The sequence below is a fragment of the Berghia stephanieae genome, chromosome 13 (genome assembly GCF_034508935.2).
Source record: "Berghia stephanieae isolate SIO BIC M18660-M18661 chromosome 13, UCSD_Bste_1.3, whole genome shotgun sequence".
Taxonomy (NCBI): Eukaryota; Metazoa; Mollusca; class Gastropoda; order Nudibranchia; family Aeolidiidae; genus Berghia; species Berghia stephanieae.
Window position 1 is genome coordinate 39,833,292 of NC_088372.1, and position 18,066 is coordinate 39,851,357.

Here is an 18,066-nt window from a genome sequence, read left to right on the forward strand (position 1 = left end):
TACTAATGCATTATATTTCTTTCATACACTGATGATCTTAAAACAAGACTAGGCGTATAGACTTTAATGAGTTCTTAATAGTCTTGAATAATACTGGATTTATTGCAAATGGTTTTAAAACAATTTTTTTTTTTTAATTGAGCTTTATATAGCGCAATATCCACTAAATGTGCTCAAAGCGCTTTACAAGGCGTCCCTGGCCAACAGCAACATTTAACATGTAGGATGGGACATGCCGCCTGTTAGGCGATATTACAATTTTTCGGACAAAGACAACGCTGTTAATGGCCAGGCACTCGTTTTACAACTGTGTACGGTGAGAGAATGTGAGTAAAGAGTCTTTTCCAAGGACTCAACTATGCGCCGAGCACGAGGCTTGAACCCAGGACCTTCCGAATCGAAAGCAAGTGTCATACCACAAGACCACATAGCCGCATGTTGCTGCTTGAAGCTTGAAGAAATAAATAAAACTTGAACTTTTGTATCGCACAATATCCACTAAAGGTGCTCAAAGCGTTTTACAAAGGGTCCCTGACCAACAGCAACATGTAACATGTAGAACGACTCATGACATCTGATTTTTTAAAAAATAATTTTTGCGATAGAGACAACGCTGTTAATGGCCTGAGTACGGTGAGAGATTGTGAGTAAAGATCCTTTTCCAAGGACTCAACTATGCTCTGAGCGAAAGCGAGTGTCGGTGTCGGTGTCATACCACAAGACCTTTTAGCGGCACCAATAATAAAAGAAAATAGATGATACATTTTTTCCCTTGTAAATCAACTCTCTGTCGTGTGCTGATATATTTCAATTCTGATGGTTTTACTCTGATCCGTGGATATATGCGATTATAAAAAGAAATACTTTTCACCCAGTCAAATGTTCTGGCAGTGAAAAACTTGATGTGTGGTGGAACAAATAGGGGCAATTTCCCACTCTCCAATTCTTAGCTAGAGTATCAATGATAATTTATCATCTCAGCTGCTCTAAAAGTGGGGGTTGAGTTGGTGCAGTAAAAATGGGGCTTAAAACCAATCGTTCAAAATTTGTCCTCCTTTTTTCACTTTTTGTCATCATCAGCACTGATGTTTGATGTGATGGATGACATAATGAGCTGTAAGAATTTGAATGTGTTCCTCGTAGTTGTAGTTGGATCCTATGCCAGTTCAAATAGAACACAAATGTAGACTCCAAGAGAATACCTATCAGTGTACATAGTTTGCTCTTGGAATCTACATCTGTTCCCTCTTTGAATCATTCCCCCTTTAACTAACTTTTTCTCTGGTGCGTTTTGAAGAAGAATGTTTTTGTATATCCCAGATTTTGTAGGTTATCTGATCAGAGAGATGTTTGGCGTACCATGATCACCAATGTCTGACACAGGCTTGGTACTTGAAGAAGAAGAAGAATTCCAATTTATTTCTTTTTTGCTGGCACTGAAATGACCTAAACGTATTGCAAGCGGCGTAAATCCCTTAAAAACAGAAACAGTACATTTTTAGTCTTTGGATAGGGCACTATTCTGTCACAATGGATCTTCCAACCGTAACAGACCCAGCTACCCAATCACAGCTGAGGGGGTGGGGGGGGGGGGGGGCAGAAAAACATCTGGACTTCACCCTGGATTGATCTCGGTCCCATTGCATGTGCTGGTCTATCAATTGAACTATCGGGGCCCCCTATTTTATTCAAAGTATGAAGTATGTATGTTTGTTTTTTTTACATTTAAAACAAAACAAAAAAAATCCCTTCCCTTCTATTTGGCATCGTTAGCCGCTGTCACGTTGACATTCCATGAATGGAATATGGATGCGGATAGGAATTACCGTCAGCAAATTGGGAGTTAATAATCTTGCGTAAATTAAAAAAAAAAAAAAAAAACCCAAAAACTTTTTTTTAAAGTGCCTGAAGCACACCTCGAACCCAAGACTTTCCAGGTCGCAGTGCAATGTCCGTCCCCCCCCCCCCCCCCCCCCCCCCCCCCCCCCCCCCCCCCCCCCCCCCCTCCTGTCCCTCTTTTTCTTTTTTTTTGTTCTTCCTCTTATTCCTTGATTTTTACATAGTTCTGTTTAATAATTGATCTTAAGCATCCTTGCTGATTTATGATACTCTGTGATGAATAATTTGCTTGAGCTGTTTAATAGAACAATATATTCATTTATGACAATGTCAATGGTTGTTGCATGTGGTTCCATATACTATACAGCATGATTTTACTGACGTCAGACAAACAAACGTAGTCATTTTCTAGAATGGACCTTCGGATTGATTGATTGTCGTGGAAGAAAAACGATAACCATGTATCCAGCCTTCATTAACTCTCACAACTCGCTCCCCAGCCCACATCCCCAATCTACCTCTCTCACATCTGTATCGGATCTGACAACCACCACAAAATGATTGTATTCCTACTAGATTGGTATTATTATTATTATTATTATTATTATTATTATTATTTTTTTTTTTTTTTTTTTTTTTTTTTTTAGTTTTTTAAATTTCTATATTTTTATTATTATTATTATTATTATTATTATTATTATTATTATTATTATTATTATTATTATTATTATTATTATTATTATTATTATTTCATTAATAAATGTTTTAAGTTTACTTACCTAAATAGCACTCATCAAGTCATTGAACTTAGAAAATATATCCTGATATATTGATGCTATGCGCTCAGGTAAAATACTCACGACATCGACTTGCTGGATATAACGTACCGTCTCACAAATCTATGTGTGACCTTAAACGTTTGTAGTCTGATTAATACAGTATAGCGATAACTACTCATAAAAATGCCTGGCTAAAAATGATAACAAAGAGCTGAGTGACGTCAATTTCGTTCCTTCTATACACATGTCGTTGATAAGGTCAGTTGTATTATGAATGTCAGTTTTCCCGTTTATTCTCTAAACTTTTTGCCAGTTTCTTTGTGTTGTCGGAAAGATGGAAATTCACCCTTTCAATGCCAAGACTTGAGTTCCTATTAAAATCCATTGTATATTAATTTGGTTATCGCTACACACACCTGTCAGTTCTCAGCATCAAGAGAGCGGTGAGAGTGATTTTGTTTGTATGACTTTGTGGTCTAGTGGCTATGGCATTTGCCCTCGGGACTTGAAGGTCCTTGGTTCCGGTAAGTATTTCGGCGCCAGCGCACATTTTAATTCTTGGCCAAGGCTCTTTACTCCCATTCTGTGGCGGCGCTCCAGAGTAAAATGATGGCCTGGTCGGTAGTAGAGTTGTCTCTGTCAAAAAAAAAAAAAAAAGAATAGATAAATGAAAATAAAAATAAAAATTCAATTTTGCATTAAAAGCTTCGTGTCTCGTCCAATACGTTAAGTGTTGCCGTTGGGTTGGGACACCTTGCAAAGCACATTTAGTAGATACAGTTCTATCTCACAGACCTGCCAACTTGAAATTGGAAAAATTCGTAGTTTTCATAAGTGAAATTGTAGTAGCCATTATGAATACCTATAAAAATGACTAATTTCTCCCTAATACGTTCAAACAATGCTTTAAAATCATTAAAATCATTTATATATTAGTAGCTCTTGCAGAGCTGCCAACCTACCGCAAAAAAATGCGGAATTGTACGCATTTACAGCGATTGTACGCTTGTACGCATTTCCCCCAAGATTGTACCCATTCATATTATTACTAGCCTATTGAGAAACCTTGGTGACTAAGTGGATATTTATATAGTTTTTGACCAATTATGATCTTCATGCTGGAAGGTACGAGTCTTGCACCATAACTGCGTTTTCAAGATATTTTGTTCAATCAAAGATTGTTCACTAGTTCTTCCGTTAGAACCAAAAATAAATCGTAATATTACGGCATTTTGGTAATAGTAGCCAGCGTGTCTGATATATAAACTCACGTCTATTTATTTGTAATTTAACGTGGGCCTCATTTGGTTGCTATAACTCTTGTCTTGAAAATGTCTCGGGTTAGATTACACTGAACTCCCGCCAGTAAAGGTTAAACATAGTTGAGTGTTTCCGACGTCTGGTCTCGTTCTCACTCTGGTTCCTGTGATATCGACAGCCAGTTGTGATGATGCAATCATGGCGGACTGTTGGTTCCAGGATGGTTGGTGACAAGACAACTGCTGTGCCTTATTCTGAAAGAGAAAAAAAAACAACAAACAAATGCGTATTTAATATTTTGGCCAAAAAACTCTCCCATCAAATATCGGATCATAATGACCTTCATCTTGCCAATAAGTCTCAAACCTGGAGAAACTTTTTTTTTTCATAGACTAGGGCAATATAGCGAAGAAAATTATGGCCAAAAAAACTGGTCTTTCAAATATCAATTGATTAGAAGTATCTAGTCAAACTCTCAACTGGACTTCTGAAGTCGTTGAGAGGTTTGACAGTGAGTCTCTATCATGATATGAAGGCTTTTTGCCATATCTCTTCGCTATATTGCCCTAGTCTATGAAAAAAAAAAAATTCTTTTCATTTTGGCAAGGAAACTTGAAATTCGAATATTGTTTGAGTCATTTCTCTAATTGAAAACCCTTAAGAAACACACACAAATAATTTCTTTCTCAAAGTACGGCATGTTAGGTAGAAGATTAATAAAGTGATAAACAACGATGACGTCTCTTTGTGGTCAGAATTATGTTTGATTTTATATATCGATATATTAGGAAGATGAAGGCCTGTCGGAAAGTTGAAGATCCGAGTCAAGTTTTCAGATTATTTTTGGACTCGTTTGTGGTCATTGATTTCTGTCGGTATATCTGTCATTGTTTTTGGACTCGTTTGTGGTCATTGATTTCTGTCGGTATATATGTCATTGTTTTTGGACTCGTTTGTGGTCATTGATTTCTGTCGGTATATATGTCATTGTTTTTGGACTCGTTTGTGGTCATTGATTTCTGTCGGTATATCTGTCATTATTGTTGAAGAATGGAATTTTATTAGAATTATGTTCCATTTGGTGGATATTGTATATGCGACATATAAGTGAGTTAGTTTTTTCTTGTTTTAATCGAAACACACACACACACGACTGTTATTATTACTTTTTATTATTATTATGATTATTGTAATTATTATTATTATTATTATTATTATTATTATTATTATTATTATTATTATTATTATTATATTATTATATTATTTATTATATTATTATATTATTATAATCATCATCATTATCATCAACCTCATCATTATCATCGCTATATGAAATTTCAAGTTTATTTTTTATTTATCCATATATATATATATTTTTAATATATATATATATTATATATATATATTATTATATATATATATATATATATATATATATATAATATATATATTCCCACAAAACAGCAAAACGTTGTTGATTGGTGGTAGGTCTGGTGTGTTATCGTGTATTCCTGTCATGTGATCTTTTCAAGAATGGTCAAGGTTAGGCCACGTCACTGGTGGGAAAATGGACCATATGTGCAGCTCTAGCGCTGTACTATGATGAACCACATATTTAAAAATTGGTCAGGAGGCTCGTCCTTCGTCCAAACATCGATCGGTTAAAATGTCCTGATGGTCAGTTTTTGGTCATGCCACTCGTGACAATAGAACTATATTATGTCCTGATTGTCAGTTTTTGGTCATGCCAGCCACTCGTGACAATAGATCTATATTATGACGTGCACTCCAACTCTGCTGTGCTGTGGAAATAAAAATCTTTTTTTTTTAATGGCCAAAAATTCCATTCAAATATCGATCGATTCAAATGACCCTTCTTTAAAAAAAAAAAACAAAAAAAAAAAAAAAACGTTCAAATCTGGGAAGTCCGAAGATTTGGGACTTTGTTTACTTGACAAGATGGTGGTGGTTTTAATGGATGTTTGAAGGACGCGTTTTCTCATATACCCCCCCCCCCCCCCCCCCCTTTTCCCAATAAAAAAAACAAATAAACAACCAAAAAAGCAACAAAACTAAAATACAAAAATCAAAGAAACAAACAAGAAAGCTAACAGTGACAACAAATAAACAGCATGTAAAGAGGATTGAAGCGATTGTCCTGTCACTCGGAAGCCTTTCCACAAATTTCCCACTTTCATCAATCAGTATAATATTTTATCGAGATTACAACTGAAATCTTTGGTCATGTTTACATTATCTTTCTTTCTTTCTTTCTTTCTTTCTTTCTTTCTTTCTTTCTTTCCTATCTTATCTGCTAGGAGTTTTGAGCAATTATTTAATATTATATGATATGTTTATTTGGTTCTCACGTGGAGTCTGTCTATTCTTCTCAATTCTCGCCCCCCAAGCAGCCTCTCTTCCGGCCATTCGTCCAGTAATGGCCGATCTTCTATTGGACCCTTATAACGGTGAGTCACCGAGTGGTTGATGTTGTAGCCTTCATACATCGGTAGCCTTACTACAGCATAGCGGCAAAGTCTACACTCCCGATGAACTCTCCCGTTATGGAAATCTGAGGAAAAGTTTAAGAAAGAAAAATTTGAACTGTTCATGTGAATGGCAATGCCTCTTGCATGTCTCAGTATTATGCGATTTTGACTAACAAATAAAAACAAGGAACAGAAAAAGCTCTAAGCCTATATTACACTTTTATACTATAATAGTCCAACCATACTGGTGTTTTTGGGTCATGACGGTATTATACCTTTTGACTCTTTGAATAGTTGGCCGCTATGCTATGGTACTCGTTGCATTCTAGCATGCCCGAATTCCAACCCGCTCTGAGTGAAATACGACATAGACAGAATGTATTGGTTACCTCCCCATTTTTTAAAAATATGTTTTTTTTCTTTTTTTTTTGTCATGCTGGATGTGATTTCACCCTCCCCCTTCCCTCTTTCTCTCTGTCTCTCACTCTCTCTATATCTATCTATCTCCCCCCCTCTCTCTCTCTCTCTCTCTCTCTCTCTCTCTCTCTCTCTCTCTCTCTCTCTCTCTTCCTCTCCACCCACCCACACATCCCTGTTCCATCTGTTTAAATTTCTTCCTTTATCTTTTTCATCACCTGTTCTAGAATACTCTTCCACTTGTAGTTTTTGCTTTCTTTATTTTTACTTTTTTTTTAGTTGTTTTATTTTTATTTATTTATTTATTTATTTATTTTGGTGTTAATTTGTTGTTGTTTTGTCTTTTTTCCTCCCGTCGCCTTGTCGCATGGCATCTTGGTTCGTTACACTGAAAAATTAACAACCACATTGTTGGGATGTTAGGACGTATAATAGAAAGCATACCAGGGATCGCGAAAATACTAACGGAAAGGTGAAAATGGAAAGGCTTCGGATGGGAACGGTACAGACAACAACTGACGTTTCGAGTACAAACCCTTCGCCACCACGTCATTCAACAAAGGAACGTGGAAAACAAATAGAATAAAATGGAGTATAAATTGTAGCCTCTGTGCTTTTTGGTGGTTGGAGTGTGAATGAAGTGTGACACTTGTGGAACCCACACCACGCTAACACTTCATTCACACTCCAACCACCAGAGAGTACAGAGGCTACAATTTATACTCCATTTTATTCTATTTGTTTTCCACTTTCCTTTGTTGAGTGTCACGCTGACGAAGGGTTTTGTACCCGAAAAGTCCGTGTTGTCTGTCCCGTTCCCATCCGAAACCGTTCCGTTTTCACCTTTCCGTTAGTATTTTCACGATCCCAGTCTTCAGGCAGCTCCCACCATGTGGCTCCCACCGCTCCAGACTAGAAATCTAAAGCATATTGAGCTCGACACACACACACACACACACACACACACACACACAAATGTTCAGTTTTGTGTATGTGTATTTGATGTGTTGATGTTGTCGATGTGACTTCCGATTCACACTGAATGTTGTCATTTTCCCGAGTAGTTCGAATTTGAATGTGTAGTCTGATTGTCTTTGCCTGATATTTAAAAAAAATATATATTATAGTTTTATTTTTCTTTCTGTGTTTTTCTCTCAATGTATGATCATTATTCACCTTCATGGATTTTCAATCTTGCACCGTGTCTGATTCCAATTTTTGACTTTTATATATCAAGGCTACGTTTTATTTATTTTTCTGAGAGTTCATGTCAAATTTGATCGAATGTGTTAGTTGAGTCAAGGAAGTTTTTAAAAAAATTGTTTTTTAAATCTTTTTTTTTTTAATTGTAAATTGTGCATAACGGTTAACTTGTTGGCATCTATTTATTTACTTTTTTTTTGTCTTTCTTCATATATATATATGGGCATGTTATGCTTGTACTTTGTTACAGATTAGGTCTCTCTTTGGTAATTTGTTTTTCGAAACTGTTTTATTCATATTTTAGTTCATTAATGATTAATTTACAGATAGGCTCAGCCGACTCAATACAATAATAGTCAGGGGATTATCGTAGGTTGTGGACCGTGAGATATTCTCTCGTTTTTGTGCACTGATGCATTCGGTTATAATGTTATAATGCCGGCTTTGTGGCGACTTGGACTTCCTTTGGTGCGGCTTTGTGGTCAAATGGCGTAACGCTTGATTTTAGACGAGTAGGTGTTGTGTCCCTGGTTCGAGTCCCGTTGTATTGGTACGCTAAGCTGCGCGGCTATGTGGTCTTGTGATATGACACTCGCCTTCGGATCTGAAGGTCTTGAGTTCGAGTCACGCTGTGTCTGGCGCTTAGTTGAATCCTTGGAAAAGGCTCTTTACTCACATTCTCTCATTGTACTCAGATTATAATGAGTACCTGTTCGTTAATAGGATTATCTGTGTCAGAAAAAAATGGAATATAACCTAATAGGGGTCATGGCTCGTCCAATGTGTTAAGTGTTGCTGTTGACTAGTGATCCCATGCAAAGCGCGTTGAGCACGTTCAGTGGATATTTATATATATATGTATATATTATTGTTATTATTATTATTATTATTATTATTATTATTATTATTATTATTATTATTATTATTATTATTATTATTATTATTATTATTATTATTATTATTATTATTTTAATATTTACCACAATGTTGGTGTTACATGAGTTTGGTTTGTTGTTTGTTGAAGTCACTTCAACACACAACAACAGACAACAAACCAAACTCATTTCACACACAGTCCTGAAGATGGCTGATTAGGCCTGAAACATCGATGTAGACCGACTCCAACATTGTGGTAAAAATTAAGGTAAATATTAAAATAATAATTCGCTCCATTGCTACATGTCGAGCACTATCCTTACCATATTTGTATCAAATACGATTATATATATATATATATATATATATATATATATATATATATATATATATATATATATATATATATATATATATATATATATTATATATATATTATATATATATATGAGCTGTTGGACTTAGCGTCGGTTCATTTCTCTCATCTCATTAATGACGAGATCGTGACTGTGTTCGATATGTTATTATTACGCGTGAATCGTGCTCGTTAGTATCTTCGTGTCTTCTGGCTTTTCATTAAGACGGATATTCGGGTCAAATCTCGTCGAAAGATAAAAAATTTGTATCCATACGCGATTAAGATCATTTAATGTTTTCTGAAGTAAGTAATTTAAAAAGTAGTCCTTCAGAACCATTAAACCCATGGTGCCGGAGTTTATCCCGGTTTCTGCGGCGTGATACAGACAATAGCAATTGCTTGCTATCTTTTGGATAGAAGGTTAGTCTATTGCAAACTACCTTCAGCCAGATCTAACAGATCTAGCTACCCAAGGATCGCGGTCTCTCTTCATGTGAAGCGAGAGTTCTACCAACTAAGCTTTCGTGATCCCCTGAAGCAAGTAAATCCAAGTAAAATCGAATGTAAAGAAATGTAAAGCTCCAATCAATAATAATAATAATAATAATAATAATAATAATAATAATAATAATAATAATAATAATAATAATAATAATAATAATAATAATAATAATAATAATATATCTTTATTGTCCCCAGAAAAGTGGCAATTTGTCATTTGGTTACACATTTATAACAATACAATATTGACATAGACACACTCACACAAGATGCACACTAGTAACATAGTAGTTATCATAATAATAAAAAAAAATTAAAAAAAAAAACCGACATCAACAACAACACCATCATCATCATCATCATCATCGTCGTCATCATCATCATCATCATCACCATCTTCATCATCATCATCATCATCAATAGCAACAGACAGACGATAGTTAATTGTTAGGCTTTCCTGGTTAATTTCTATCGATTTTCGTGTGTGTCTATGGCTTTGAAATTGGTGGAGTGCGCTGAAAAAAAATAATTCTCCTTTCAGATTTCCATTGTGGGAATGTAAGCAATAGGTTTAATATCTCTTTGATTTTCCCTTGATCAAGTCGTCACGTGGCAAAATAAGGATCAGGCATTGGTGTAATATAGAGATCTATGTGTGTAGGAAATAGTGCCAGACAAAACAAGCAGGAAAAATGCAAGAAATGCATGTTTGTGTTTTGTGATGCAAGCGAAGGGTTCACAGCGGAGTCGCCGCAGATGGTCCCTGCTATCGTGTAACCTCTTTGTGCGGCTATGTGGTCTTGTGGTATGACACTTGCTTTCGGATCGGAAGGTCCTGGGTTCGAGCCTCGCTCGGCGCAAAGTTGATTCCTTGGAAAAGACTCTTTACTCACGTTCTCTCACCGCACTCAGGTGTAAAATGAGTACCTGACCGTTCACAGCGTTGTCTCTGTCCGAAAAAAAAATGTAATATCGCCTAACAGGTGTTATGTCATGTCCTAAATGTAAAGTGTTGCTGTTGGCTAGGGACCCCTTGTAAACCGCTTTGAGCACGTTTAGTGGATATTGCTCTATATAAAAGCTCAATAAAAAAAAATATGGAATGGTAGGGCGTCTGACCGGTAATCAGGAAGTCTGAGGATTCGATCCCCAGTCCAGACAGGCTGAGTTTTGGGGATAATTTTTTTTTCTTTCTTGCTTTGTCTGACACCAAACTGTACACACTTTATTTTTCATTCCTGATCGAGTCACGTGGCATTTCACACGTGACTGGTGACTTATTGTAACAAAACAGCATGCGTTACTCTTTTCTTAAACCCTCGCCACCCTGGATGTTGATCCGTTTCTTATACGGAAGAAGAGCAGTATATTTGCAACGTCTGTCGTGGACAATACTGACTGTTCTATGGTGTCATTCTACCAATGGGGAATGAGATTAGCGGGAGAGTAGTGTCCCTTGATTGGACGTCACCCAAAGTAAGTCTGTGACGTCGCCGGCGGAAAAGTTATTAGAGAGAGAACGTCATGTTGGTTGTGCGCATGCTGAAGCATTGGTCATAGCGTAACGCTTTGTTAATTGTGGTTCTCTGTTGTGCACTGACATAACGCCTTCTAAGGGCAGAAATGGACAGAATTGGCCAGAATACGTAGCCTCATAGAGCCCTTTCAAAGCGTTTAGCAGATATTGCGACATGTAAATGGTCAAGTTAAACACAATAAAATATATTTGAAATCGATGATATCATTATTATTATTATTATTATTATTATTATTATTATTATTATTATTATTATTATTATTATTATTATTATTATTATTATTATTATTATTATTATTATTATTATTATTATTATTATTGTTATTATTATTATTATTATTATTATTATTATTATTATTATTGTTATTATTGTTATTATTATTATTATTATTATTATTATTATTATTATTATTATTATTATTATTATTATTATTATTATTATTATTATTATTGTTATTATTATTATTATTATTATTATTATTATTATTATTATTATTATTATTATTATTATTATTATTATTATTATTATTATTATTATTATTATTATTATTATAACATGCATTGATCATAGTTTAGCGCATGTAATATGTAACACTCCCTGCTGTCTTCGAGCAATGAAAAGCCTCGCTCACTATTCTGCCGTACCCTGGAAAAACCCATATTTGAAAAGTTGGTCAGAAAACTCGCCTTTCAAATATCGATCGATTAAAATTACCCTCGTCTGGCAAAACTCTTAAACCTGGGACTTCGCGAAGTTTTTGTCAAGATGAGGGTCATTTACATCGATCGATATTTGAAGGAAGAGTTTTCTGGTCAAATTTTCAAATGTTATTTTTTTCCTAGGGCGGCAGTATTTACCTACACTCTGTTGTGCCAGGAGTTAACGATTTATCAAGTGGCCACTTTGGTACCATTCAAATTCATTGGCAGTCAATTGTTGATCTGCGAGTAAGTCCAAGTGTTGGTGGATGCCGAAGTTCACGTTGGTCAGTGCCGTTCCAATGATGACCAAGAATGTTCTAGACCAATTATCACGCTGGTCTTCTGCGTTCGTGGATTTGGACTAGATTATTATTGTGCAAAATTTGTGAATTTCCAGGTACGTTGTCCTTTTATCGATAGGTTGCCTTTTTGTAAAGAAATCATTTAAAACTTCATGGTTGCTAATTTCTCTCTCTACACACCTCTCTCTCTCTCTCTCTCTCTCTCTCTCTCTCTGTCTCTCTCTCTCTCTCTCTCTCTCTCTCTCTCTCTCTCTCTCTCTCTCTCTCTCTCTCTCTCTCTCTCTCTCTCTTTCTTTCTTTCTTTCTTTCACCCCTTCTCTCTTTCTCTATCTCTCTTCACCAAATTGCATTATTGATGAGTGACAACGTTGTGACTGACTTGATTTTCATTTCTTTTTTCTTTTTTTTTTTTATTTATTGTCTTTATCGTTATGAATATCGATACCCCCTCCCCCTCCCCTCCAAACCACCACAACCACCACCACCACCACCATCTGCACCACCACCACTACCACCACAACCACCATCTGCACCATCTGCACCACCACCACCACCACCACCACCATCTGCACCATCATCACCATCTGCACAACCACCATCTGCACCACCACCACTACCACCACCACCACCATCTGCACCACCACCACTACCACCACAACCACCATCTGCACCACCACCACTACCACCACAACCACCACCACCACCATCTGCACCACAACCACTACCACCACAACCACCATCTGCACCACCACCACCACCACCACCACCACCACCACCACCACCACCACCACCACTACCACCACCACCACAACCACCATCTGCACCACCACCACTACCACCACCACCACCACCACCACCATCTGCACCACCACCACTACCACCACAACCACCATCTGCACCACCACCACAACCACCACCACCACAACCACCATCTGCACCACCACAACAACCACCATCTGCACCACCACCACTACCACCACCACCACCATCTGCACCACCACAACCACCATCTGCACCACCACCACTACCACCATCTGCACCACCACCACTACCACCACAACCACCATCTGCACCACAACCACAACCACCACCATCTGCACCACCACCAAAACCACCACAACCACCATCTGCACCACCACCACCACAACCACCATCTGCACCACAACCACCACAACCACCATCTGCACCACCACCAAAACCACCACAACCACCATCTGCACCACCACCACCACAACCACCATCTGCACCACCACCACCACAACCACCATCTGCACCACCACAACCACAACCACCATCTGCACCACCACCACAACCACAACCTCCACCATCTGCACCACCACCAAAACCACCACAACCACCATCTGCACCACAACCACCATCTGCACCACCAAAACCACCACCACAACCACCATCTGCACCACCACCACTACCACCACAACCACCATCTGCACCACCACCACAACCACCATCTGCACCACCACCACAACCACCATCTGCACCACCACCACTACCACCACAACCACCATCTGCACCACCACCACTACCACCACAACCACCATCTGCACCACCACCACAACCACAACCACCACCATCTGCACCACCACCACTACCACCACAACCACCATCTGCACCACCACCACAACCACAACCACCACCATCTGCACCACCACCACAACCACCATCTGCACCACTACCACAACCACAACCACCACCATCTGCACCACCACCACAACCACCACCACCACCACCATCTGCACCACACACTACCCCCACACACCATCTGCACCACACCACTACCACCACACCACATCTGCACCACAACACCTCTGCACCACCACCACCACACACCACCACCAACACACTTCTACCACATGCACCACATACCACACCACCCATCTGCACACACACAACACCCACACCACACACCCACCGTCCTTCTTCAATTGAATTTTGAAGAGATCTCATATTGATTCGGTCGGTTCCTCTGATAGAAAGAATAAAAATACAAATCATAAATGTATAAATAATGATAGGATCCTGTTACGGTAGTTGTAGTTGTATTGAAATATTCATTGGGAGGCATTCTGGAAGCGGGTTTTTGTGGTCGTTTCTTGTTGTTGAGGTTGTTGTTGTTATTGTTTTTTGTTGTTGTTGTTGTCGTAGTTTTTATGGTTGGGGGGAGGGGGGGGGGGTACCATTTGGTATTAGGTTTTATTTGGTTGTTGTTTTATTCTGTATTATTATTATTATTATTATTATTAGTATTATTTATTAATTATATTATTATTATTATTATTATTATTATTATTATTATATTTATTATTATTATTATTATTATTATTATTATATTTATTATTATTATTATTATTATTATTATTATTATTATTATTATTATTATTATTATTATTATTATTATTATTATTATTATTATTATTATTATTATTATTATTATTATTATTATTATTATTATTATTATTATTATTATTATTATTATTATTATTATTATTATATTATTATTATTATTATTATTATTATTATTATTATTATTATTATTATTATTATTATTATATTATTATTATTTTATTATATTAATTTATTATCATTATTATTATTATTATTATTATTATTATCAATTATTATTATTATTATTATTATTATTATTATTATTATTATTATTATTATTATTATTATTATTATTATTATTATTATTATTATTATAAGTATTATCATTATTATTATTATTATTATTATTATTATTATTATTATTATTATTATTATTGTTATCATCATCATCATCATCATCATCATCATCATCATCATTATCATCATCATCATCATCATCATCATCATCATCATCATCATCATCATCATTATTATTATTATTATTATTATTATTATTATTATTATTATTATTATTATTATTATTATTATTATTATTATTATTATTATGTGTTTTGTTTTTTGTTGTCATCGTAATTTGTTTTTCTCTCATTAAAGTTGATGCCGTTTTTATGGTTGCTTTTGCTGTTATGATTATTATTATTATAATTGTTGTTGATGTCATATTGCTGTTGTTCTGGTGTTTTTGCTGCTGGTTGTGGTGGTGGTGAAGATGGTAATGATAATGTTGTTCTCAGACAAAAGGCCCCATCTCTATTACAAACCGAGAACAGTACTCGCTGGATTCTAGCACGCTACGTAGTGTGGCTTTAAGCAAGTCACCTAGCCCTAGCTTAGTTTGCGGCGCTGCACTGCGGCTGACGCCGGGATTATTCCATTCTTTCTCTGGATTAGACCCAAGAGACAAATTTCCCCTGTCGGATGAATAAAGGGAATTTTATTATATTTATTATTTTTTATTTATTTATTTTATGTGTACTGTATGTATGTTTGTATGTGTGTAAGTATGTATGTATATGTAATGTATGTATGTAGGTGTATCTATATGTATGTATGTATGTATGTATGTATGTATGTATGTATGTATGTATGTATGTATGTATGTATGTATGTATGTATGTATGTATGTAGTTATGTCTCGACGTGTACACATGTGCAGGTCTGACATCCGACCGCAATTATGGGCCTAGTTTAACATTTTTGTAATGGACAACATATTTCGTCATTTTTTAACGATTTCCATTACAACTATGAGATTATTATGAATTAGGTTATCTGACCCGCTAATAAGTGCACGTCGGTATGTATGTATGTATGTATGTATGTATGTATGTATGTATGTATGTATGTATGTATGTATGTATGTATGTATGTATGTGCTTGTAGTGTGTCTGTGCGTGTGTTTGCGTGTGGAATTCCTGGTATATTATATGACCAGGATATAGATAGTATGCGCTTTTATAAGAAGCTCATAACATTGCCATCCGGAAGTATAACGGACCAACACACAAAACTGTGTGTATCCATGAACGTTTATAGTCGGGTTAATACAGTTCAGTGAGCATTACTCATAAACGCGGATGGTAAAAAACAATAACAAAGACCTGAGTGACGTCATCTTCGAACTATCTATAGGAGACAGACCGAATAGTGACATGAATTATTCATGGTGTCAATGTCATACGTACAACTCCCACCATACTGCCACACATCGCCAAAACACATGTTGATTTAGTCCACATAGCTGCCAACCGGTACGATAAAATCGTACTTAGTACGATTTGGCCAATCCAGAAAAAGAAAAAAAAATCAAGAAAGAAAGAAAAAAAAAAAGAAAATCTGATAAAAATTATCTGTTAAGCTGTTAAGCCCAAGCCTCAGTAATCTGCTTCTGTCACCACGCCCTCCCCATCACTTATGCCTACCCAGTAGGATGATAAAGGTAAGCTTCTCTTAGTATTACAGTTCTGACCATTCGAGTACTTAAGTACATTAATAAATATGCCATTTTAAGAAGACATGAATTGGGCGTCCGCGCCGCGCCACACCGCGTATAATTATACGTTTTTGCATTTTGAAAAGTTGGCAGCTATGAGTCCAGAAACAGACGGTGACCTGCAATAGATGGAATGAAGTTGACGTCACTCGAGTCTTTGTTATTGTTTTTGTTTTTTTTTGCCATCCACGTTTATGAGTAGTTGGATTCAATAGTCTGATGTCACGTCGCCCAGCAACGGCGGCCATCTTGGTTCTAAACAAAGAAAATCGGTACTTTTTATTCTTCATGCTGGCTAGAACTTTTCATATCACAAGTGATCAGAATGTATAAAAGTCAAAACATGATCATATTTATAATGTTTTTCTTACCTGGATACACTTTTATGCTCGTCGGAGAAATAGTTCATAAGAGCGTCCGCCATTGTTCCGATAGTTTAGAGCCAGTTACTAAGTTACCATGCGTCATTACGAGGGAAGTGACGTCATGACTTTTGAAGCCTATTCTCACTCAACTGTATTAACCAGACTATAAACGTTCATGGTTACACATATTTCTGTGTGTTGGCCCGTTATACTTCCGGATGGCAATGTTTTGAGCTTCTTAGCCAAGCGCATACTATCTATATAAATAATGTGCGTTTGGCTAAGAAGCTCACAACATTGCCATCCGGAAGTATAACGGACCAACACCCAAAACTATGTGTAACCATGAAAGTTTATATAGTCTGGTTAACACAGTTTAGTGAGATTGACTCATGGACATGAATGGCAAAAAAAAAAACAAAAAAACAACAACAAACCAAACACAATGACAATGACCACTGACTCCATTTTTTAAAAAATCGGTCGGAACTCTTAAAACATTTTTTTTTTTGGAGGGGGGGGGGGTTAAATTTCGGGTTTGAAAAGCAAAAACAATACATCACTTTATGGGGTCCTGATAGCTCAGTTGGTAGAGCACTCGCTTCACAATTAAAAGGGACCGAGATCGATCCGAGTGCAGTCGAGATTATTATTCTTTTTTTTTCGTGACCACCGCCCTGCCCACCCAGCAGTGATTGTGTAGCTGGATCTGTTCGATCTGGTGGAAAGTACTTTGCAATAGACTAGCGTCCTACCAAAAGGGTAGCAAGCAATTGCTATTGTCCTGTTCACGCTATAGAAACCAGGACAAAATCCGGCTCCATGGGCCTCACGGCTCTGAAGGACTCCTCCATCAGTTCAAACCCAGCCAGACATTATGTCAGGATTTTAAGTAAAGTTTCAATATTTTTATTGGGTTTTTTTTTTTTGGCTGAACTGAAGAAGGGTTTGATCCCGAAACGTTTGCGTTTGGCGTTTTGTTCCTATTCGAAAATGTCATTTTTTGTTTATGGCTTCTTACAGTCCTTTTTTTTTTTTGCTG

The 18,066-nt window shown here is 36.6% G+C and overlaps 2 protein-coding genes across 8 annotated transcripts in view; one reads left to right on the forward strand and one right to left on the reverse strand.

Annotated features, from left to right (window-relative positions):
* The window catches only part of LOC144959063 (tRNA wybutosine-synthesizing protein 5-like), a 297,326-nt gene extending 294,245 nt beyond the window's left edge, over nucleotides 1-3,081 (reverse strand). For 3 of the 6 annotated variants that reach the window (XM_078891429.1, XM_078891425.1, XM_078891426.1), the window contains exon 1: nucleotides 2,619-3,073. The gene's annotated coding sequence lies outside the window, so the exon portion shown is untranslated. Of the gene's footprint in view, nucleotides 1-2,618 lie in introns of all 6 variants that reach the window. The other 3 variants (XM_078891423.1, XM_078891430.1, XM_078891428.1) reach the window with 3 other exon arrangements.
* LOC144959062 (trafficking kinesin-binding protein 1-like) overlaps nucleotides 1-18,066 on the forward strand; it is a 90,683-nt gene that overhangs the window by 9,624 nt on the left and 62,993 nt on the right. The window contains exon 4 of one of the 2 annotated variants that reach the window (XM_078891420.1): nucleotides 6,290-6,346. The exons of the other annotated variant lie outside the window; for it this stretch is intronic. Coding sequence (XP_078747546.1) covers nucleotides 6,316-6,346 — 31 coding nt within the window. The 5' untranslated portion in view covers nucleotides 6,290-6,315. The remainder of the gene's footprint in view (nucleotides 1-6,289; nucleotides 6,347-18,066) is intronic. 2 annotated transcript variants of the gene reach the window in all.